The sequence below is a fragment of the Natator depressus genome, chromosome 9 (genome assembly GCF_965152275.1).
Source record: "Natator depressus isolate rNatDep1 chromosome 9, rNatDep2.hap1, whole genome shotgun sequence".
NCBI lineage: Eukaryota > Metazoa > Chordata > Testudines > Cheloniidae > Natator > Natator depressus.
In genome coordinates, this window is record NC_134242.1 from 44,823,790 (window position 1) to 44,847,368 (window position 23,579).

General features: G+C 41.5%; 1 protein-coding gene across 1 annotated transcript in view; it reads right to left on the minus strand.

Annotated features, from left to right (window-relative positions):
• Positions 1–14,700: 14,700 nt before the first annotated feature.
• The window catches only part of FAM168B (family with sequence similarity 168 member B), a 35,651-nt gene continuing 26,772 nt past the window's right edge, over positions 14,701–23,579 (minus strand). The window contains exons 6-7 of the mRNA XM_074964009.1: positions 22,257–22,382; positions 14,701–19,787 (exon numbers count right to left, since the gene is read on the minus strand). Of these exons, the coding sequence (XP_074820110.1) occupies positions 22,270–22,382 (113 nt within the window). The 3' untranslated portion in view covers positions 14,701–19,787; positions 22,257–22,269. The remainder of the gene's footprint in view (positions 19,788–22,256; positions 22,383–23,579) is intronic.

A 23,579-nucleotide genomic window follows, 5' to 3' on the forward strand; every position in this document is an offset into this window, starting at 1 on the left:
TGACTGTACTTGAATGGGTCCGAAGTGGGACACTTGCGTGTTTTTGTGCCAGTCGAAGTGAGCCATCCCTGCACAATGCTCGGGAGCCATACAAACCCCCAGGAAGAGATCACGACAGGATGGAGCCTGAACTATTTTTCATCTTACCCTGGTTGTCAGCTGCATCTTGACCCAGTCCTCCCAGCTGTGAACATTATTGCTGTCTGACAACTGCCAGAGAGACTCTGGCCTTCAGCCAACACGGCTGCCCATGCAGAGATGGCAGTTTGTCCATTCCAACACCTGCCTGCTTGGTGTCTACTGAGCACGCTCAGAACCATGGTTCATTGTTGCTGATGTGATGCACTTTTGGGGGCACTAAACCCTTCCTTTCACTGCCCCAATCACCGAGTTCATCTTCAAAGAAATGATCTTAGTACACAGACTGATTAGCCTTTACTGGCACTCAGAGAAGGCAACAATGGTATCGCTGTGCCCTTTTTCTTTCCCTTAGGTCAACACACCGCCGAACCATAGTCCGGTAAATGGTGCCAATCAAACCCACAGCATGAGTGAAGTACACGCAGCTTGCAATTGAGTTGATTTTCTTTGAGTTATGTAAAAAAAAAAATGAGTTAGGGAAAAAATGTGCCTAAAATAAGTACTGTTTTCAGCTCCTTAGACTTTTCCCACCGTCACCCTGCCATATTTCCTGGCCAATGAAAATGCTAAACGTTTGTAATGTGTTTATTTATGGCAAATACAGAACTGTGTATTTTGTAAGTTTGTAATCAGTCCCGTCAGATGTTGTTAACTTGATGCCTGTTTCGTCTGTCTTTCTTTTTTTCTGTTAACAAAAAACAAAGGCCAATATTTGCAAACTTAATCCCCTTAAGGTAGGGTCCTAACTCCACAGCTGAGCACCTTCATACAAAATGGATGGATTTTTCCAAACCAGAGAACACATCCAAACCCCTCATATCAAGGTGTATTCCAGGTCACCTGCACCTTTGAAAACAGAAATCAGGCCATTTATAAGGTGCCTAACTGTGGAATTGAGAGTTTAGCAATAGGCATGCAGGTTTGTAAATTGTGGCCAAAAAGAATTCATTTAATCCGTGGTTCGTAAAAGGAAAGATTCGCCTTACAATAGTGAAAGAGTTAGAAGCCATAAGGACTGAATTCCATAGCTTAGGAGAAGTTGTGGGTGGTTGGAAGGAAAACACCCATTCGTTCCAGCGCGTTGCTAATGTGAGTAAGCACTAACTGTCTGCAAAGCTCAGAGTTCCAATGTTTGCTGATACTGTAGCTGACTGAAGTCTGGTTATCCAGGGATATCTGAATTCAGTAGCATGTACAAAGTCATTCTTGTACTATATCTTTCCCCTCACCAGGGGCTACATTTAGTTTCATAAAGAAACTTGTAAAAGTGACTTACAGCCAGTGTTTGTGTCTTACGCATACATGTCTGTTGGTGTGGTCCTTGTTTGGCCTCCTCACAATCCTAGCTGCTTGTTCTCCTTGCTACATAGGTGGCCATGTGTCACTAGAGGCCACTCTGGAAGTGGCATCTTTCAAAGACCTCCTGGGGATGGCATATCTGTCGAGAGATACAGAGGAGCCTGGAAATATGCTAGTTGGTTGGAATTGAGTGCTCAAGGCTGCCAGTGGAATTAAAGGCCATCTTCCAAATTCCTGTCCTATCCCTTGATAGGTTACAGCACTGAATTTCCTGACATCAGCCGGGCACTTCAAAGCAAGTGCATCATTCGTGATGGTCCATTTCCTATTGATACGTTTTATTTAAATAAGTGGCAGTGGATGCCTTAGCCCTGGATTTCTGTTTTGCCTCTCACTCCTGTGAGGAATGAGATGGGAACGTTGTTCCGAGATGTAAAAAATTGCCTAAGAGAGCTTATATGTAGCCATGCAGCAGCTGTATAGCCCAGTACAGAGACTGTCATGGGGCGTGGCCTTTCCGTGAACTTGATGCAAAGGTCACCACCCTTTGTAATTGCAGACACGCGCAATTTCCTGAGGCCCAGGAGATCCTTATTTTGCAATCCTTTCTGTGAAAATTGAGCTTTTCAGCTGAAGGACAGATCTCTGCACAAGGTAATTTTTCCAAGTCATGGGGAAAGCGTAAGGTTTAAATACCACGAAAGAGACAAATTTCAAAAGGGTCCTCAAAACTGACCTTCTGGTTGTCTGGGCAACATTGCAGCAATGCAATTAATTGCAGGGGCATAGTCTGTCACTTTTGCAAATGCATCTTTAACTACAGGTAAACAGGTCCCTTAGAAAACTTTACTATATTCAGAATAACATCCTCTGATGACTACTGGTGTGAACAAGCATTCCTTTTAATACTTGTTTGCAGTGTTGCTGTAGCCGTGTTGGACCCAGGCTGTGAGACACACACGGTAGGGGAGGTAATAGTGTTTATTGGACCTAACTTGATTATGACACTCTGGTTACCTTCTCCAGACCTGAGGAAGAACTCTGTGAAGCTCAAAAATGTGTCCCTTCCACCAAAAGAAGTTGATACAATGAGATGTTACACCTCACCCACCTCGTCTCATTTCTTTTAATAATCAACTAACCTAAGCTTACAGCAGGAAATATTTAATTTACTAATGCTTTGGCCTTTTGCTTCTCTTGGTTGCAGTACCTGACGATAGTCTTCCTGCTGGTTTCCTCTTGCCCATCCAACTTTGTACTCCGACTCGCTATGGGAACCAGAACTAAGCTAGCTACAGCCACGTCCTAACACCAGGGCCATCTGCTTGGAGCATGCATGGTTTCACTGGCCATGAATGGACGTGGATTTTTTCCTCAGCCAGCCACTCTGCTAGAACCCAGGGATAGACTTGGCCCCTTAGCAAAGACTTGCTAAGAAGAAACGTCTGTGCCAGCAGTTAGAGGCCTAAAAATGGATTTACCACTGGCCCGACTTTGTTCAGAGTAGGTCTAGATGGCATACTGATGAAAACACCAGCAGCCAGTCTACATTAGTGCTGCTGCTGTTGAATGCTTAAGGCTACTATGGCTTTTACTGAGCCTGTCTCTATATAAGCCAAAATCTGAAGCGTTATTCACTATTAACTTGCCCTAAGGACAACTAATGTGATCCAGCCTCAGGCTTTTGAGTACATTGTAGACTGTGAACATGCATGCCTAGGCCCTGTCTACGTTAGGCCCTGTCTACATTTTCTAATCATGTCTCACGGTTGCTTACACAGGTACCCCTGAGTTAGCAACCTAGGAGGCGCTCACGGAGCTGGGCTGCTGCGCGGTTTCTTTTAAAAAGCGTGTCCTGAGTAGGCCTAACGACTATGGTACTAAACACACTGACAGCAGCCTAACACCAATCAGACCTGTTCAGCGCTGGCTTACCTGAGATGGTGATAAAACCTGCAGCCATCACACTAGGGCCCCTAACGTTGCTAACACTGGTGGAGCTGAAGAAGCATTAGCAATGGTATTTTCAGTGCATGTTCCCACAGGGCCCGAGGATGTTCCCACAGGGCCTACGGCTGGCATGATTACAAACCCTGTTAAGAAGCTGGGCTAGGCTGTATCTACACTAAACCCTCCATCATTGTTACCACTGGTAGAGGTGAATTATGTAGATACCCCAGACTACTACAGCCACATTAGAAATTGGCTTTCAACATGATCACAAGTCCCTGTAGGGTGGGGGCCTGAAAAATGCGACTTCATCCTAACAGTTTGAACCACTCATCATTCGCCTTGGTAACAATCCTTTCCTCTGGGGTTAGTGTTCTGCCTGCTGCTTTATCACAGCAATAACCATGTTACTGCTGCACTGAGCTTCATCTATGACATACAAGCTTGCAATGGATGTCACATGAGTCATCGTTCCCCACACACGTACTGCCTTTGGGGTTCACATGGCTAGGGAGCTGAATCACATTATAGCAATGGAATTACTCACAGAAATCAGGATTGTAGAAAAGGGCCCTTCATCCAACAATTAGAAGAGGAGTCATGTTGATCTCCCAGTTCCCTAGCTCGTTTAACTGAGCTGATGGTGATTTCCTGCCTTGAAGCATCCTTGCGGCATTTAGCTTGCCACACTTCGCTCCATGGGATTATCACAGCCAGAGCTGGATTGTGTTGCAGAAAGATTCAGCTTGACAGACGGCACTGTTCTTTTTCTGTTTACCCTTCGTGTCTGCATCTCTTCCCCTTTCCCCCCAGCCCCCGCAATATGTCTGTTTTGATTGGCCAGGAAGAAAATAGGTTGGCATGTAAGTGATGATTTTCTGATCATGACTGTTTCATACTACATAGTCTGGGGAGCTGGTTTGGCCTGGTTTTAAACTCGGTTTTAATTTCTAAAGCCAGTCAGCCTTGGGATGTAGGCTAACTTCGTACACTGAACCAGTCTAAGGGAGAGGAAGAGTCTTGAAAAAACAATTTTTTAAGTGACTTGCTTTCCTGTTGTCCTCATAGACATAATCCGAAGAGTTTTAACTGTTTTACCTGTCTTGGTTCACACCTAGTTAGCGCACACTACAACTATTTGTGACGAGAATCCTTTTCTAGACATCTCTTTTCTAATAGATGCCAAGATAGATGAGTGCAGCCAAATGGTGTCCCTTTTTATGTATTGTATTGAGTACTTGTAATTTATTTCTGGTAGAGAGGAGTGTTCTGCTTAATTGTCTGCTGTCACTGATAATATTTAAAGAGTTCCTTCAGCTGTAATTTTAGCCTTGTAAGAAACATCAAAGACTAGATGCTGACCTCAGTTTAAGCCTAACATTAGGGATACATATTGGTTACATTGAAGAAGACGGGAGCTTTGCCGCTGAGTAGAATCAGAGTTTAGCTCTATATTCAGTGGAGTTCCAGCACTGATAATTGTATGACTGAGACAAGGATCGGACTCATTTTTTTCCCAAGATTTCTTCCCTTGCACCAACATGTGTATATACGATATAGCAAATTCACATAGCAGCTAATGAATAGAAACCAGTTTACATGGGCAGAATTTTAACAAGTAACTGTCAACCCTTGTCTTCTTTTATATCCCGTAATAATTCAGTGTTCTCTAATCATACAAGACCTATTCCTTCATGAATGGACCATTGTGTTATCAGATACCTATGTATGAAATAGACTGGTTTGCTATGATTAAAGTCAGAAATTTTCTCCTGCATTATTGGGTAAAGGTCAAACTCACACAATCATCCACATTCTCAAGGTGAGTTTTATTTTCTCCTCCCACGCTGGAGCCTGATACTTGGGTAGGAGTTATCATTCAATTTACTGCCAACTGGGGGGGAGGGGCGAAGTGTTTGTATATACCCAGCAGATTTCAGAACATTATCTACTTTCTTAACAGTGGAACATGTTTTCTAGCGTATCAGCAACAGTTCAGTGGGAAAGAGTAACTTTTTCTTCAAGCAGTCACCAAGGAGTATTTAATATAGGGGGGAGGGGAAAGGTGGTATGAACAATTATGTTGACAATTATGCCCGAGAAGAACAAGCCACGGCTTTTGACTGTTTTTGGTTGCATGCAGTGGCACTTAGAGGCCAGGACCAGATTGTGCTAGGCACCTTATACACATAACAAGAATTTGGGCAATCCCAACAGGGCCCTAGGGGCTAGTCTTTCTCCGCCAGAGATGAACCTGTCACCTTAGCAAACATAGAAATCTGTATTTTCACATGCCAGTCCTATCTGGACAGAAGCACCTGTCTTTAATATCAGTGGCCCATTCAAGATTGCAGACCAAAGAGTCTACTCCTTCATGTACTGCAAAACTGGGTTACTCACTTGAGGAAGATAAGAGGGATTTGGCCTGGCTTAGAATTTTTCTGAGCCGTTATCTTGGAAAAAACGCTTGCCATCTGGTTTTTAGTGAGACAATTCAGTGTGCTCACCAAGTGGGACCTCCCTGTCAGAAGCTACAGGAAAAATATGTATTAATATTAGAGTACAACTGGTCCAGACTTTACTTATGGTGGAGGGGAGGAGGGGGAATGGTTTAAATGTGTGAATTGGTTAAAAGACTGCATGAGAAGTTCTTGAAGTGGCCAGTGTAATGTGGACTTTGTGTGGTTACCAAGAAATCTCTCTTCTGTTTAGAACATCTGGCTGACTGATCTTCCCACGTAAGCTCACTAGCTGGGAAGAATGACGATGTGGACTGCAAATGTTAGAGTAGGTGCTGTAGCCAGACCCAAGCTTCATGGTTCCATAGGTTCACCACAACTTTCTGGAAGATGTACGTTAGAATGAGACTTCCTACCAGAGCAAAAGCAAAGAAAATAATGAACTGATGAATTTCCATGGCAAATAGGAGCTGAACTTTTACATGAATCTGCCTAGTCTAAGTAGTGGGGCTTTTTGGTTTTGTGCTGCAGCTGAAGAGCATGGAAGCTTGTGCTCTTGTCTATTTCAAAAAGGCATATTCCCCATCCATAAAGGGTCGACAGTTCCAATTGCTCAAGATGCATTATGCTGCAATACTTGCATCCCATGAATTGTTACCTGTGACCCTGCGATGCAGTCAATTTTGAAGTCACCACACATTTAGATGTCCAGCTTGAGGCCCATTGGGCCCATGACTTTGAGAAGTGCTTCACTTAATAATAGCTGTGGGGTCAGGAAGCCGGGCCGCAATGGGTCAAGTTGGTCAACCAAGAATGGAGGCAAATAAAAGTAAGAGGCACTTTTGACTAACTTTGTGACTTCATAAGCAGAAATTTCCACTCCTGCTTTAGTAGTCCGGGGCGTTTGCCGTTACTCTATCCTCTCTGGAAAACTAACGGTTTTAATTTTGAGAACTGAAGAAAAGTATTAGGGCCCCAGGTTGCCCCCACTGAATTGCTGTTCCGTGCAGCAGGATTAGATCCTTTACTAGCAGTGGAATTAAGTATGCATGGCAAATCACTGTTGGTGGGTTATATTTTCAGTGAAACATCCATTATATCAATTGCCTGGGATTCAAATTTTTTTTGTTTTAATTAAAACAAACTGATCCCGTGAAATAGATTGCTTTGTGCCAGGGCTAATGCAAATTTCAGAGTGCTAATACATCTAATTTGACCATGTTGTTGCAACTACCTCTCTTTGCATTGCTCTCTTGGCAAGCTTAGCCACATGCCTGCTAATGAGATTATTGCATCACATTAAATGTTGGAACAGGGAGTGTGAGATTGCAGTAACCTTTAGTGCGCTCAGAACAGCCCTTTCTGCTCATATTTCTGCTTTAAACACTCAGGTGTAATCCTGCAACCCCTCCCCGCTAATTGCCCAATGTAACCTAATGGGACCACATAATTATTCCAACACAAAGGTGGTCCCTGCCCCACAGAGTTTGCAGTGCTAAGCAGGGCTGCAGGATCAGGGAGTTCGTAAGTAATGGATTAAAGAATAAGGTCTTGACTTGACAGATTTTAATTTAAAAATAAGCGTTTGGGACACTCGTGTGAGATGCAATGTTTGATTTACCTAGTTTGGGGGTGAGGGGAAATCAATTTCCCAAAGCAGCAGAGTGAAAATCAGTGCAACTCATTTCAGTCACCACTTGCTGCAACTCCACCATTTCATAATTTCATTCCAAAGTGAACCAAAAACATTACTTGGCAGGAACCGGAGTGTCCACATCTGCATTTCCATCACATGCTGCTTCAGAGGAGTGCTGTGTACAGGTTCCAATTTGGGGGCGATGGGGTAGGGTTTGCAGACAGCATGTTTAAAGAGTACATTTCTGAGCCACAAACTCTATTTCACTTGTGTTTTCTGTGTTAGCTGCTGCATAATTTCAGACTCATGAGAAGCAATAGAATTCTGGTTTCCTGGCCTGGTTTATACCCACTCACTATCCACAGCTTTCAGTCTCCTTCCTGCTGTGGGATTAACATCCCGCATCACATTTAATCCTTCTACCCACCCCATCTCCTGTCTCCTTCCACAATCATGAGCTGTGATATTTTAAAAAAGCATGGCTTTGACAGGGACTGTGTTCTGCTGAAGGCTGCTTGTCCTGCTTACTTAGATTCACTGTCATTTTTGTCCCTGCAACTACTTTGTACTCCCACCCCAGTACATGGTGGGCTGTTATTCTGCAGCGCTCTCCTAGCAATGCTGCTCTCTGCACTGTTTTAGAGCCCAATGGGTGGCACATGCATGATCCTTGACCGAGACATGTACATATGCACTCATGAGATGGGAAATGAACAAGGTGTCCACATTTCCGCCTGTCCACTTTTGTACTTTCCACACAAGTGGCCTAAAACCAATAAATCAAGCAAACATCAAGAGCTGCCTGTGAGTCGGGGGGGAGGGGGATATGATTCTGTTTGGGCTTCTCCCAGCGTTGTTTACCTGGAGGGACAAAGGGCTGTTTGCTTGGTTCCTTGGTTCGCCCCACAAGATCATACTGTAGCCCTGCAGTTGTTGTCAGCAATGAAATCACTGGTTTCCCACAAATGCTCTTCTTGGCAAGGTTTCTGGAGAGTGATTTGCCCCACTGAGAGCTATTTGACTTTTTAATTGCAACACCAGTGTTGCTGACTAATTTCTGTGTAAGGGCTGGCAGGTGCTTAAAGAGTTAATGTTGCAGGGCTCACTCTACTAGGAAGTACTGCTACCTATCCATGATAAAGCATTTATCTCTGCTGTAAGACTGATGCACAGATGCCCCTCAGTGCTCCCTGCTCCTGTCCGCATAGTGTCACAACTGGCCGGATCCTAGTGCCAGACACAAGGGAGTAGCCCCCATTACAGGCTGTGTTGTCAGGGCTGAACTGAAAGAAAGAGGCAGCATTTCCTCATATACACCGTGGGAGAGGAGGTAGGCAACATACAGCTGAAATCAGGTCAAACTCGAGATCAGGAAAGCATGGAGGGAACAGTGAACACACTGATGAACATTCCATTAAGCAACACCCACAGAACACTAGCCGGGGCCTGGAGAAGCAAATTCAGATGCAGAGGTTCAAAATAAAAAAGCTCAAATATAAGATGACAACTCAACCCAGAAGGCTCTGGAGACAGACAAGCAACAGCAGACTGAAAACCACATGAGGAAAATAGACCAAGAATTCCCAGCTTCCTCAGTGAGCATACCCAGAGAAACAGAACCCCTAACGTCACAGAAATCATGCCGCTAGTCCCAGCAGATGCAGGTGATGGTCTCTGAGAGAACAAGGAAGTGAAGATAGCATTCCTGGGTGAAATGGCCACATTGGACCCTGATACAGAGCTGCCTGATCACTGGAATGGTGAAAGAGAACTAGAGAGAAAAAAAACAAGACATCTGCAATAGAAAATGTTAGAACTGCCAGTGTCTGATGGTGCAGATGCTGAGAATAATTTTTCCTCTATCATCACAATCTCACTTTGGTCAAGAAGTTCTAAATGGAGAGGCAGTCTTGGCTATAAGGTGTAAAATTTTAACAGCGAGACTAATTAACCATTGGAACAATTTACCCAAAGTCGTGGTGGATTCTCCATCACTGACAATTTTTAACTCAAGATTCAGAGTAACAGCCGTGTTAGTCTGTATTCGCAAAAAGAAAAGGAGTACTTGTGGCACCTTAGAGACTAATCAATTTATTTGAGCATGAGCTTTCGTGAGCTACAGCTCACGGCATCCGATGAAGTGAGCTGTAGCTCACGAAAGCTCATGCTCAAATAAATTGGTTAGTCTCTAAGGTGCCACAAGTACTCCTTTTCTTTTAACTCAAGATTGGATGTTTTTTTCTAAAAGATCTTCTCTAGGAATTGTTTTGGAGAAATTCTCTGGCCTGTATTATATAGGAGGTCATAGTAAATGATCACAATAGTCTCTTCTGGCCTTGCAATGTAGGAATCTGAAACATCAATCAAATAAAGCCCAAGAGGAGGAGGAGAAAAAGGAAAGGCCTAGAATCAGAGAAAAGGCACTCTAAAGAAGAAATGAACAGTGTATTAATTGAGCCATCTAATTGTAATAATATTCAGGATAATCCTCTCAGTAGGCTCGGGGATCCAGGTAGTCTGCCCCATCCTCCAGTAAACTACAGCGTGAGATCTTGTTGAGCTTTTCAGTATTCAGTGTTTCTAAAGCTTAAGGAAGGGAGATGTGCCGGCATTCTGTAGGTGTCACTACACCTCCATCACTTCCAGATTATTGTTTATAAACCACTCACAGCTCGGTTATTAGCCAAATGGGCTTCCCCCTTGCTCCCCTGCACCTCCACATCAGGGGCCTGCCGAATCCTGGACACACAACTTTCAAACACTAACAAACAGGAATCCAGCTGCCCAGCACAGCTAGTTCCAGAAGGACATGGTTTCATTTGCCTACTAATTCCTCTTTCCATGCAAAGATGTGCCACTTTAGCAACCTAACTCATAACATGACTATTTGAAGCTGGCTGGAGGGGTTAATCATGACACAACAGTATTACAAGGAACAAAGGAAGATCATGTAGCACTCTGGGGAAAAGCTCCTGGTCAGAGCTCACAACACCATTTATCCTCTTAAATCCCTCTTTGCCTCGTAGCCCCTCTTCTGTAATGCCTTCAGATCACTCCTGGGTGGGCGCAGTTAGCTCAGTGCTGGGTTGCGGTTACTGCTTTTCTGCTAAATTCTCTTTTGTTATCTCAGCCTCTCAACCCACCCCCTTCCTGTCTGTCTGTTTCAGTCACCTGTTTGCCCTGCAGCCTGGGAGAGCAGCTAGCACAGTGGGCCCCAGCCCTCGACTGTGGTTTCGAGATAATACTGGACTGTAAAACAACGCCTTAAGGTTTATTGTATACCCAACAACAGGTTAAACTCCCTAAGGATGATTAAGCGCCAAACCCACCCACACAACAAGCCCTTGAAAGCAAGGAAGTGACAAGCTGAGGGAGCCTACTTTAACACCTACACATCCATCAACCAGTATGGGGCCTGGTCTACACTGAAAATTTAGATCACCCAAGCTACATCACTAAATTCACACCCCACCCCGAGTGCCATACTTAAGTCAACCGAGCCCCTGGTCTAGACTCCGCTAGGTTAACGGGAGTATTCCGCCATCCACAGCTGCTCAGGAAGGTGGATTCACGACAGCGACAGACAAAACCCCTTCTGTTGATGTGGGCAGCAGCTACGCTATGGTACGCTACAGTGGCATAGCTGCAGCACCTCTAGTGCAGGGCTGGCCTTGGTGACAGACTCACCTCCACCAGGAGCTCCCTTCCTCCTCCCCTGTACCGCCCTGCACACAATTCACGCACCCACTTTATCCAACTCTGACCTCACCATTTGTGCATTAGAGTATCCACTGCCTTATTTGGTCATGGGGAAATTAGGTGGTCAGTTTGTTTCAATTGACTGCAGCATTGTCCAAGCCTTTGTTTTTCTCTCCTGTCCATTACAATCACAATAATTCCTGTGTTAGCATCAGCTTTAGGCCATGAGGGTGGCTCTGTGCCTGACTGCATCCTAGTGCTATAGAAAGGCTCCTGCTGCTAGTTCTGCACTCAGAACACTCAGTCTCGCGGCTTGCTCCATCAGTGCAGTATACAGATTTGAACCAAAGCATAAGTCAGAGGAGGGGTAAAGATTGGACGTTACTGCTCCAGCATTTTAGTCTCTTTCCCATCCCACTCAAGTGAGTGACTTCAGAGAGGAGATTCATCTTTTTATAAGCAAGTATGTTTATTAGGTTTCTTAGCCTTGGCTGGTACCTTTACCAACAGCCTTATGTTTCTCTCCTCTGGTCCAGAAAGCAGCAAGCTACAACAAATGACTGCAGAACAGCTGAAGGTAAGCGTCCAAACCAAGCAACAGGGTGACTGACATGCTTTCAGCAGATATTTAACTGTATGACTTGGCAGCCTAAAATTTTCAGGTCCACTTTGTTTGGCAACATGTAGTTGGCCAAATAGGAATAATAGTTGTAGCTGACAAATTTGATTCACCCATCGCCAAACAGGCCAGCAATACCCATCACAACAATACAGGAAGCAGAAAACAGCTTCTTCTAACTACCAGAGACCTCTAAGTATTGTGTAAATGCTTTTGATCTTCACAGGACCCAGATTCTATGCCATTACATCTGAAGCCACATAGCTAATGGCTTGATGTGACCCTGAAATAAGACAACAAAAGCATCACACCTGTGGTGCTTGGATGTGGGCTAGCTTGCTACCCATGTGCAAGGTGTAGCTACTACATCAGGACCTAGCAGATTCATGTATTACAGCTGAAGCCTCTCAGGGAACTAACAGTTCAGGCCTGTTTTTTTTCCAGGTTTTACAAGAGCTACTACTTGGTTTTTACCAATTTTCACCCAAATGTCGGACCGCTCAAGTAAGTGAAGATATTGATTATGTTAAGAAAAGCCAGTACATTAGATAGGTATGTTTAGGTTAATAATAAATTAGCTTAAGTCTAAATGTGAGGCTAAATGTGAGGGTAAGGCAATGTAGTGGAAGCTACACACAAACACACATGCGTGTGCATATATAAGTCAGGCTGGGTAGATGCAAGAGTGTGATTTTTATTATTATTTTTGCATTTTGTCCTAAATAGACACATTTCTTTAAATTACACTATGCCATGAATCCATAAGGAATTGGCTCCAGCAGCTGTTTCCATTCGTTCTCACAAAGTGTGCTTCTCTGGGTGGAGAAGGCTGGCCTTTCAGTTCAAATCAAGTGCCTTTTTCCTTTGCTTCCTTTCATTTTCTTTGAGAGGTATGTCAGCCCTAGAATAATAAAGGCCCTTTTCCCTATAAGCTGAGAAGGGGTTACCTTAGGTCAATTAGGGATACCTGAGTCTAAAAAACCCTCTTCTGGTGTGGGAGGGAATGACAAGCTGCTGCAGGGATAATAGCTGCAGGGTGATGGGCTTCTCCAGGGTGAGAGGCTGCAACTCTCCAAGGGGGGGAACAACCAAACTGACTGCCTGTTTAGGGGAAGGACTGACACCAGGGAACAACAGGACAACACCTCCCCTTCCCCTCCCCACGATCCGCCAGAGGTCAGGGAAAGGCATCCCCCTTTGTTTTGTTTGCAAATTGGTTTCTTTTTGTTTGCTGGAGAAACACTCCTGGGGCTTGCCCTGGAGCCTACCTTGAAAATACTGCTAAGAGAGCAGAGGGGGAAGCCAAACACCAGTCAGAGTGGTCCAAGCTGCACAGAGATGTTTCTAGAATGTTGAAGGCTCTTTGTCTCTTAATATATTTAAACCTGGGCCAAAAAATGGATTTTCCTACCCTGGCCATTACCCCGGGGGGGGGGGGGGGCGCACAGGAAGACTCCTTTGCACTAAAGTGTTTATTTTAATTATATGAGATGGGGGATTAGCAAAATTGTACATCACCCCCCCCCCCCATACAATTCATGTTCTGGTAGTTTTGTGAAGGGTTTGTCTTCACTAGGGTGAAGGGTTTTTGTGAAGGGTTTGTCTTCACTAGTTTTTCCTCCCTCAAGTTAACTGACTGACAATTAACTCAATGCAGTTAACGTGTGTTTGTAAAAACCAGTCTGGACACTCCCCACAACCACCCAAACATTTGTAGTTTACCTTATCCATTGGCAATCAATTAACTGGAGGTAAAAAACTCATCAAGACACATCCTAGAAGTTAAATGCCCAGCCACAGATGGGGGAGTTAGGCTGGTTGGTAACTGCAGAAGTACATAATGGAACAGGGAACCCTATGCAATTTCAAAGTCCAGACAACTTACACTTGCAGTAAGATTTCCATGATGTCGTACTACCTTCCCATCTCTCTTCAAATGCACACTGCTTTGATGGAGTATTATCAAACTATTTCAGGTCAAAAACCTAAAATAAATACTGATCCTCTTGTATGAAACATTATACCCAAAAGTCATAATGTTCAAGTTTCACTCTCTGTCTTGCTTCCTGACTATGAACTGAGGAATGTTTACAGCCACCTGCCCTCTAAAGGACTAGACTAGCTGTCTTCATCTCTCCTACTCATGAATTTGCTTGTGTGGAAAGCCCAAAAGAATAACCTAATTAATCCTAAACTTCCTCCTACTCAAGGCTTGTTACCTTTCTTTAATAGATCACTGAATCCCAGATACAAGACAAACACTAAGGCATTGTGAAAATGCATGTGCATTTCATTGGTTTCACTAAGTTATACAGTTACACATTTTCCTTATGCTCTAAGGACTCAATCATACCAATTAGGCAGAGATGTCAAAGGGGACGACATGGAGCTACACCATCCCTGCTATATACTCAGACGGGGCAGCTTATTCCCACTCTAAGTGAAGTGCTCCATTGTTTCTCGTGGCTAGTTGGTGGCAGGGCAGATTTATCTCTTCTGCACTCAGGCCCCTTTGGGCACCAGGCACACCCAGGGCTGAAATTAGGGAGCAGTACCTGTGGGTATTGTGGGTATTGTGGGTAGCCCTTGGCAGACTATGGAGCCAAATTACTCTGGACCCAACTGGATAGCTACAATTCTAGCAGGGATTCTATTAATTTAAGCCACCACAAGAGTGTTTATTTGTTTTAAGTGTAGCTAACTGATGGAAGGGAAGAAAATATTCAGCTAATCAGTTAAGTTCAGTAACCTGAAAATTCATAAGGAAGTTATTCTAACATGTTATATTTGTTATGCTGTCAGCAATTAAATAATAAAAAATGTGACCAGTGTTTTTAACAACAAGATAGCGAGACCATAATAAGCAACACAAGTCAACCTTTATTGAAAACTGAAGTATTAATACATAACAATTCTTGTTACAATAAACGTGCTTTTAAGAATTTAAATCTGAGCTCATCTACTCGTTGGATTGCATAAAAATAAAAAAGTATGAATTTACACATAATTGAACTGGCTCAGAATGGAATCTCCACTCCTTTGTGTGTTGATGCAATAGTTCAATGCAGAAGTGAGTGATGCTTTAAAACTTATTCTGGAAGACAACATTTACCTAAACTTAAAAAAGTACCAATATAACTGCTTGTAAGACAGTTTTAAAAAAAAAGTCATAAAAAAGGAAACCTGTGCCTATTTCGTAACAAACAGAGAGCTATTACTGGGGCCTCTTGTACTTCTGTTGCATGCACTCACTTTTTTTTTCCCCCCTTTTTCAAATTGTAGGATATGAGGGCAGCCAATAATAGCACTAGAATTAAAAAACCATTAACAAATCCATTCTACTTGAAACAAGTCTGTACAGCAGCCAGCTAAAGAAGCTTTCCCAGTTTGCCTGTTAAGTCCCAAAAGGCACAACAGGCCTGGGAAAGTCACGTTTACTTTTTTGATGTTGGAGCTTCAGTCTATAAACTGTTCAGAATATTTGATATTACAAGTGGACCCGCAACATTGTGGTAGTCCAATAATTCCAAATGTCACATTCAAGAGACAAGGGAAGAGGTTTTTCTCTCCCAGTTAAGCATTGTTCCTCCTCCATGCCAGCCCCCTCCTCCCCTCAACATTAGTGGCCTCATCACTTCTCATCCCCTCCCTACACACTCACAGGGTAAACAGCACCTGCTGGAAAGTCCTCACTAGCTTAGAAGAGGAAATCTTCAAACAGGCCTGAACATTCTGAATGAGGCATGTTAGTGAAAAATGATCCTGTCTCCCTGCACTGTTTTCCTTATTAACATTCCCAACTGTGTGTACAGATGGCTTACAGTAAGTAAAATTTATCTGCTTAATGCTTCCTTAATTAGAAATACATGGACAAGTTTAACTCTTCCTTATGTTTCCTAACAGGTTTTCCATTAACAGAATGCATTTTAAACTGGGGATTAATGGATTGTTTCAAACCTCCACAAATAGTAAATTATCCTATAGTGACACCTGCTGGAGAAGAATGGGCATAAAATGTGTGTATTTTCTACAGACACTGGCCCAAGCTTCTTTCTCTGGTTAGTTTCAAGTTATGCAAACAACAATCAGGACATCTGTCCTCTCTTCCCAGAAGTTTAACTGAAGTATCACCTCACTGTTTCTGTGCTTGTAAGTGAGGGTTTCACATATAAGGTATTTTCTATTCTCTTATATGCTTTTAAACCTACAGTTAATGATGGTGTCAAAAGATTGCTGCATTTCTCCATTCTGGCAAAATTAACATGTTTAAGCCAAAACTAATGGTATCCAATACTATGTCCAGGCACTGGGGGAGCTATTGAGTCAAAATTCTGAAATGTTTTTGGCTCAGATACTGTAAGAGGCCTATTCCCTCTGTAGACATTAAGCTAGATTGCTCTGTAAAGACTAATCAATGTGAAGTACCCTGCTATACATATCTGCACCGTGAACTATAAGTCAGAAAACACTAAGACATGGTGATACTGAAGGGGCTTTTCAGTGAGTGAGGTGGTAGGAGGAATGACTTCAACTTAATCCCAAATTATGAACTTTTGTCATCTACTGCTGCATCTAAGCCCTTAACTTGCATAGTACACTCAAAAAGCTTTCAAGAACAGCAATTCCGTAAGTCTTCTAAAACTTAACAGGAAATGGTTGGTTAAAATAAGTTAATAAACAAGATTTAAAATAATGAAGTTCTATTTCCTTCCTATTGGTTGGTTAATGACCACACTACAGATTAGGGCTACCAGCTTCTCATGCCAGTTATTTAGCCATTTTCAAGAATATGACTTGATTTCATTGCTACATTTAAGAGACACAACCAGATGTTACCAACACAGGGAATTCCTGAGCCTTAATACTTTGTTTAAATGCAACACCTGAAGTTAGATCGAAAATGTATGTTGGACTTCTCTTGTATTATTGCTGTAATAGCTGTCTTCAACTACACGTTTAAAGTAGTATTCTTTTTTATTCTATTATATGAAGCTGCCATAAAAGTTTCAGAGAAGCTTGATTTGAACTGGTTTCTACTGCACTAGAGCCCTTTCATTTTCTTGAAATCTCCAATGCAGCCACATACTGTGTCTATGTCTATGTCTGTGTGTGTGTGTGTAAAGCTATACAGGATTTTAAATAGGGAATGTAATAGAAAATGCAGGAGAGAATGCTTCATAAGACCCCCACTGTGTAATGTATGATTTTTATCCCAGTTTCATATCCATGCTTTCCACTATTTGCAACAAAATGCCATTACGATAGTTTATATACACACCGCCCCCTCCCCCACCACTGTGCTTTTGGTTACTCCCTTAAACTACTGGAGAACAGCTCAAACCTCCCATTAGTTTATATCACATCTGGAAGGTGCAATACCTTTTCCAAGGTACAATTTCCCCTCTGTGGATGAATCCCATAATGCAACTTAGAAAAAAGTGCTCAAGCTAGACCCCCTAAATGTTATGGAATAGTACTATTAGGAGACAACAATTCCAAGAAAACATTTAGGAATCCAAAGTCAGAGCAAATATATAGGACTTTTATATTCTTTCCATGACTATTTATCTAATACAGCATTCATGAAAGTTCTCTCCTAGGGTTTCAAAGCTTTGTTATCACTGGGAAACAAGACAGGAGACAGCGAAGCTTAAAACTTGTTCTCTATAGCTTCTCCCCGAGACAGCATTGTTTCTCACCTCACAACTATTTTTATTAAAAACATACAAAGACAATGAAACTCTCACTCTAAACTAGCTAAACTGTATTAATGTTCACTACAGCTTCCGGAGCACTTGACCAGTCAATGCTGCAAACCTACTACACAAATGGAATTGTTAAACAGACTTGAACAAAGCAGTACAGATTCAAATGGTTTGTTTGGGGTAATTCTCTGCTCCATATATAAATATATGGAAATCCTTAAGCTGTAGTAAGTGCTCACGAGTAGTTTTAAAGTACTTATAGTTAACACCATAGTTATGTTAAAGGCATTAGCAATAAGGGGTAGTCTGTTTACAGTGATCCATGCAAAATAATCCTAAACTTTATAAAACAAAACATGGAAGTAAAAAAATACGAAGAGTGCTTATTGTAAAAAATATAGTTACTGAAGACTCTAACCTCTATGGGCATTCAGGTGCATACGCCTCCCACCAGGGTAGAGTATTGGAATGGCAGCATTAAATCAGCACTGATGCTACCCTGAAGTAGCTGCCAAGCCCGTAGAAGGAGCAGACCACCCCAACACAAAGCCCAAGTAGATACACAACTTAAAAAAAAAAAAAATTACTTTTGGATGGAAATTAGACTACAAACACTACAGCCTGACATACCTCTATGTAAACTCTTAAAAGGGAACAACATTTTATAACCATTTACCGCATAATTTATTGCGGGCAGAATGTATCTGGAAAAAAATTGCATCTTACTGGAATCATAAATCAGGCAGGTTTCAGAAAAACCTTGATTTTTTTGTGCAATATTCAAATTTAAAAATTTAAAATCTTTCCCATAATGATTTTGGTATACAAATGGGTTCCAAGGCTAGCCCTTTATCCCCACAGCATTTGCTTTGAGGTACTTTTTAAAAATTGAAGCTGCGAGCAAGAATACCAGAAATGACTCATTGCAATGAAACACTAATCTGCAGTCAGTCTTAATTTGCATGCTTTCTAAGTGCAATTAAGGAGGTAAAAAAAGGAAAACCCAACAATTACATCAACAATTCTGTAACCAATGAATGACTCCTACTATGATCAATTTGTTTTTCCTTTAAAAAAAAGTTTCTGAAATCTCTACATTCTGACAGCCCTGCTATACTGCACCCATAAACCACATTGGCATGTAATATAAGCTAAAAGGAAATTGTGTTAAAATGGTTTGTTCCCCTTTAATACACTTAACAAGCACACAAACTTTCTTCAGGATAATATGTAGTTGAACTCCTCCTGTTGGTTGCGGAAAACCCTAGCATTTCTTAAGAATTAGAAAAGCAAGCTGCGTCAACTGCACATACATTTTCAGCTGATTAGAACATTCTTTAGGGGAAAAACAGAATGGATTTCCTGGACTGAAGCCAAAAAAAATCTGATTCTATCACCATGTATTTTTTTCAGGAGTCAGAATTCATTTTTATACATACATATATGGTGTTACCTCCTCATATAATGGCACAGATTTGCCTTAAGGATGTGGGCAGCTTGGAAGGCTGCTTTATTCACATTTTTCATTAACTGGCCACACAAAACTTCATTTATCATTCCATTCTGATCCTTAAGGATGTCCACATAACACTGCATCCACACAATAGAAATGAAAAGGTAAATGTGGTAAACTAATTCTGTGCAGGATTTCTACAGCTCATCAGACTATTTCCAGTCGCTCCAATTTGTGTTAGCTGAATTTAATTAGAAAGGAATACATCACTTAAATAATTTTCCCCCTCCTTTTAACTGGCAACTGCATCAACCCAAAAAGGTTGAAGCAGTTATCTAATGTATATTATGGTATTCTATAAAGAAATTCACTTTTGCGATACTACCTTTTAAGACCCTGCATATGTTACAACAGTGCATTAGTCATACAAGTTGTAAAATACTTTTCGGTTCCTTTGGATTTTGCATATGGTTTTTGCATCAGTCACTGCATGAGCAAGCTTTGTTTTTTTGTTGCCTTTTTTTTTTTAAACATGCATTCAACTAGATATGGATCAGAATAAGTTTATACTCCCTTTTTTATCATTATAATTAGCTAAAAAATTGCAAGACAGTCCACAAAACAGGATTTGCTTTAAGACTAACTGCTGGAGTTCCAAGATGTAAGATATGCCGCACTGGAAAAATCTTCAGTGATCTGGAATTAGTAGTGTTTAGCAAAGTGTTGAAAGCATTCAGAAGAAAGAAAGTCCTGGTTGGAGGCATGAGGGCTTCAGCACCAACTTTTAAACCTCAATTACTTGATTGCATATCTCCCATCTTCAAACCTACATTCAGAGAGAAAGAGGCAAGATAGATACTCAAGTAACACCCCAGAATCTAATTTAATGCTGCAAGCTCTACACAGGAATGCATTTAAAACAGACTACAACCTAATGTTACTTTGTAGCAGTTATGCTATAAACCCACCATCCACTCTCAGCCCTTTAAGTCACCAACTGGGGTGAATCAGGGACAGCAGTTTTTATTACTAGAATATCTTACGTTGACTAGACATTTTTTAAAAAAAGGTCACTGACAAAGTATTTGATTTAAAAAATATTTATTGTTAGCTTTTGAATTTTCCCACTGAGGAATTTGTAGCGCACTCAAGTACTTCGTACTTTACTGCAGCAATTCTGAATGTAAGACCCTTTGTTTTCCCTCACACACCCAACATCCACGGAGGTGTTATTTTTGCATAGCTTTGGCAGTGAAGAGGTTTTCCTACAAATTTCATAGCCCAAATTCTGCCTCAAATGCTACTGTGCCAGCAGTCAAGTTATAAGATCTGGTACAAAAAAGGACTAGGTTTTAGGAAGCAAACCCCTCACTGACATTCCACGGACTTCACAAGCAGAAGAGAACAGACATTCCAGATTTGCCAAAATCCAAATAAAAATGGCTAACTGCTCCAAATGCAGGCAGTTTTTAATACCACCACCGAAATGTTTTAAGTCAAAGCATAATACTTTTCTTTCACATCTCATTTGAAGAAAGTTGCTAAGTATTAAAGGCTAACAAAGCACTGAGCAACTGAAGAAATTACCTTAAGAAAATTTGTAGTTACTTCATTCCAAATATATCAGTTTTAGTAATAAGATATTTACAAAAAGACCTGTGCACACACTGTTTCATACGAATGACACTCCCTTCAGATAAGCTTATACTGGTGAAGTTTAACAATCATTCCACTGCGATACTGCAGAAATTATACTGGTCACAACGTGGTCCAGTGGCTATGATGCTGGCCAGGAGTCACAACTTATGCAAAAGCCACATATATAGGTCAGCAGAGCTAAGTGTTAGTCCCTGCTCGGCCAATCATCTATTGTGGAACCCTAAAAAAGTCACTTTACTTCTTTGCCTCAGAAGAACAGTACAAAGGAAAGCATAAAATAAGATTTGCAGATGAAAAATGCTAGATGAGAGTTTATTATAATGGTCCCAATCCTATAGCTTACTCCAGCAAGGTTTCCCTGATGTCACTGGAAACTTTGTGCAAGCAAGGATTACAGAATCATTCCCGCACACTAGCTGCATATTGAAAGGTTATTGGTGGACGTGTACATTGTTATACGCAACTTAATCATCCTTAACAATTCCGCCCTTGTGGTCACTTTATGTACACATATAGCATTCTTAGCTGACATGTGCTATTAGTGCAAACCACTTCAGATATTTAAGCCAATACCACCGAGGGGGTAGTGGTAGCGGTAGCTTCTTTTTACAGATCTGAGAACTGAGAAACAGATATTAAACGCCTTATTCAAAGGGCACACAATGAGCCCATGGCAGAACCAGAACGTATCAGCGAGCTCCTGACTTCCAATCATAAAAAGGGACACCGAAAATAGGGGACAGTTAGATTGTGTCTTAACTTGTTATAAACATTTAACAGAGCAATAAATGAAGGGAGCCAGCCTGATTCTGCTCTCACACTGGTTTTATAAACATGTAATTTACACTAGTGGAGTTACTCCTGATTTGCACTGTTGAAACGTGAGCAGAATCAGGCCCCCAAAAGAGTAAGAACAATAAGCCATGTCAATTTTAAGCAGCACTCCCCGTTAAAACTAAAGAAATGTATAATATGCTGGCTTCATAAATTAGTTAATTACATTGTTTTATCAGTAGAAATCTAGAGCAGATTTCACAAGTCTTTTTTTCTCCATGTGTAGTTTAAACTGTGCTACAGGCTGTAATGATTTTTCCATGAAAACTCTAAACAGTTCAAATTTAAATTTAAACCCACCTGAATTTGGGTGATGGGAATTATCAGTTTTTTATGCTTACTAGTTAGCAGCCTCTCTTTCTGGGAAATGTTCATCACGAAGGAAATATTAAGTGCCCCTTTATTTATACTGATCCAAACAGCCTCCTTATTTAAGCTGATCCAACTTCCATGTTTTACATATTTTTTCACTCATGAATCAGAGTGTTGTTGGATTCAGGAACTGTCACAAAACCCAAATTGAGCAAACTAGCCTCTGTTTCATATGGACCCAACAGGGCCTGGGATTCATCAAACCTAACATTTCTACAGCTGTGTAAATTAAAATGCTGTATTTTGAGAAACAGATCATTTTGAATTCTATATACAGGCACCAATGAGATGAATATGCAGAAAAAGGAAGTCTCAGCAGAAGACAGACACACTGTGTTTAAAAAACATCCTTTCTCCTACACAACTTAATCAAAATGAACTGACATTTATGTACAGGCCACTGTTTCAACTGTAGGCACTGGTAACTTACACTGCCAGAATAATCACCACTGGGGGGGCACATAGCTATAGGTTGGTGTTCCTGGAGCCCGATATGTGGGCATAGTAACTGGATGAGGGGCTACTGGAGTTGGGGAATGAGTTGTCAACAAAGTACCTAGGAGAAACAAAACATTTTTATATTAAATATTTTTCACAAATATGCCTTTCAACACTTATTAAATGGTCAACTGAAAACCAAAACCATATTAATCAGAACTTGTACATCTTTTGACATATACCAATATGAAACTTGTGAATCTGTATCTTAGCATTTTCAGTTCCATCTACCTTCCTTCAAATGTTTATGCAACAAGAACACTTTGATATTCTCTCCAATGCATGTTTAGATACTTTTAGCAAATAACTACTTAGCAGCAGCTCCAGATCATAAGCACACATTATACACCGAAAAATACTCTTCCTCACAGCAGGCTCTGTGTGCTGTAGGAACACCTGATGCAAAAGAAAATTGACTAGGGTAAGTATAATTTAGTTCCTGTCTGTGCAAATGGGTTTTATAGATGGAGAGACTGTAGAAGGCAACAGACTGGGACCCCAGAATCCTAACAGTTTCCTTCTACAGCACTTCACATACAAATTACTAATGTTTAGTTGCTGCAGCTTACCCCACACTCAAAAAAGAAACTGGGAAAAATACAAAGGTAATGAAGAGAGCACACAGTGCTGGTCCTGAAAAAATATCCCCACCAGGGCTGTGGGATACCGGAGGTTAGAAAGCTGAAATCTGTAGTTGGAGTAATCCAGAAGACTACCATGTAACACAATCATTAGTTCACCTTGGTTTGCCCATCTGAAAACTTGTAAGTTATCGAAGAGCAGCAGTGGTGCGGGGAAAAACAGAATTCTTACACTGTTGATGCTTAAACAACATCACTCAAAATTCTGGGGAGAAGCACCCCAAGTGTACAATTCTGTACTAGAAACAGACTTGTTTTTGAGACATTCAATCAAAGACACCAATTTCTTCAGATTGACAAAGTCGCTCAAGTTCTAACAAAGTTTAGGGCTAATACGGCCAGGACTGCGTGTTCTGTAACTGTTTTAGGGAACTATGTTACAACCTAGGTCTTAGTTATAAAACTATGTTGTTCTGATAACACTAAAAAAACATGTTAGCACATGGGCACCAGTAACGGACAGTCAAATGTGCTGACCACAGATGTCCTTGCATTATGTCCAGGCCCTAAAACCTTCCCTCTGAAAGTGCAGCTTGGCATCACTCTTGGCAGTTCTGACCAATGATTCTCTATCTGATTAACTAGAATGGAGAGTTTACTTAGTACTCAGCCTG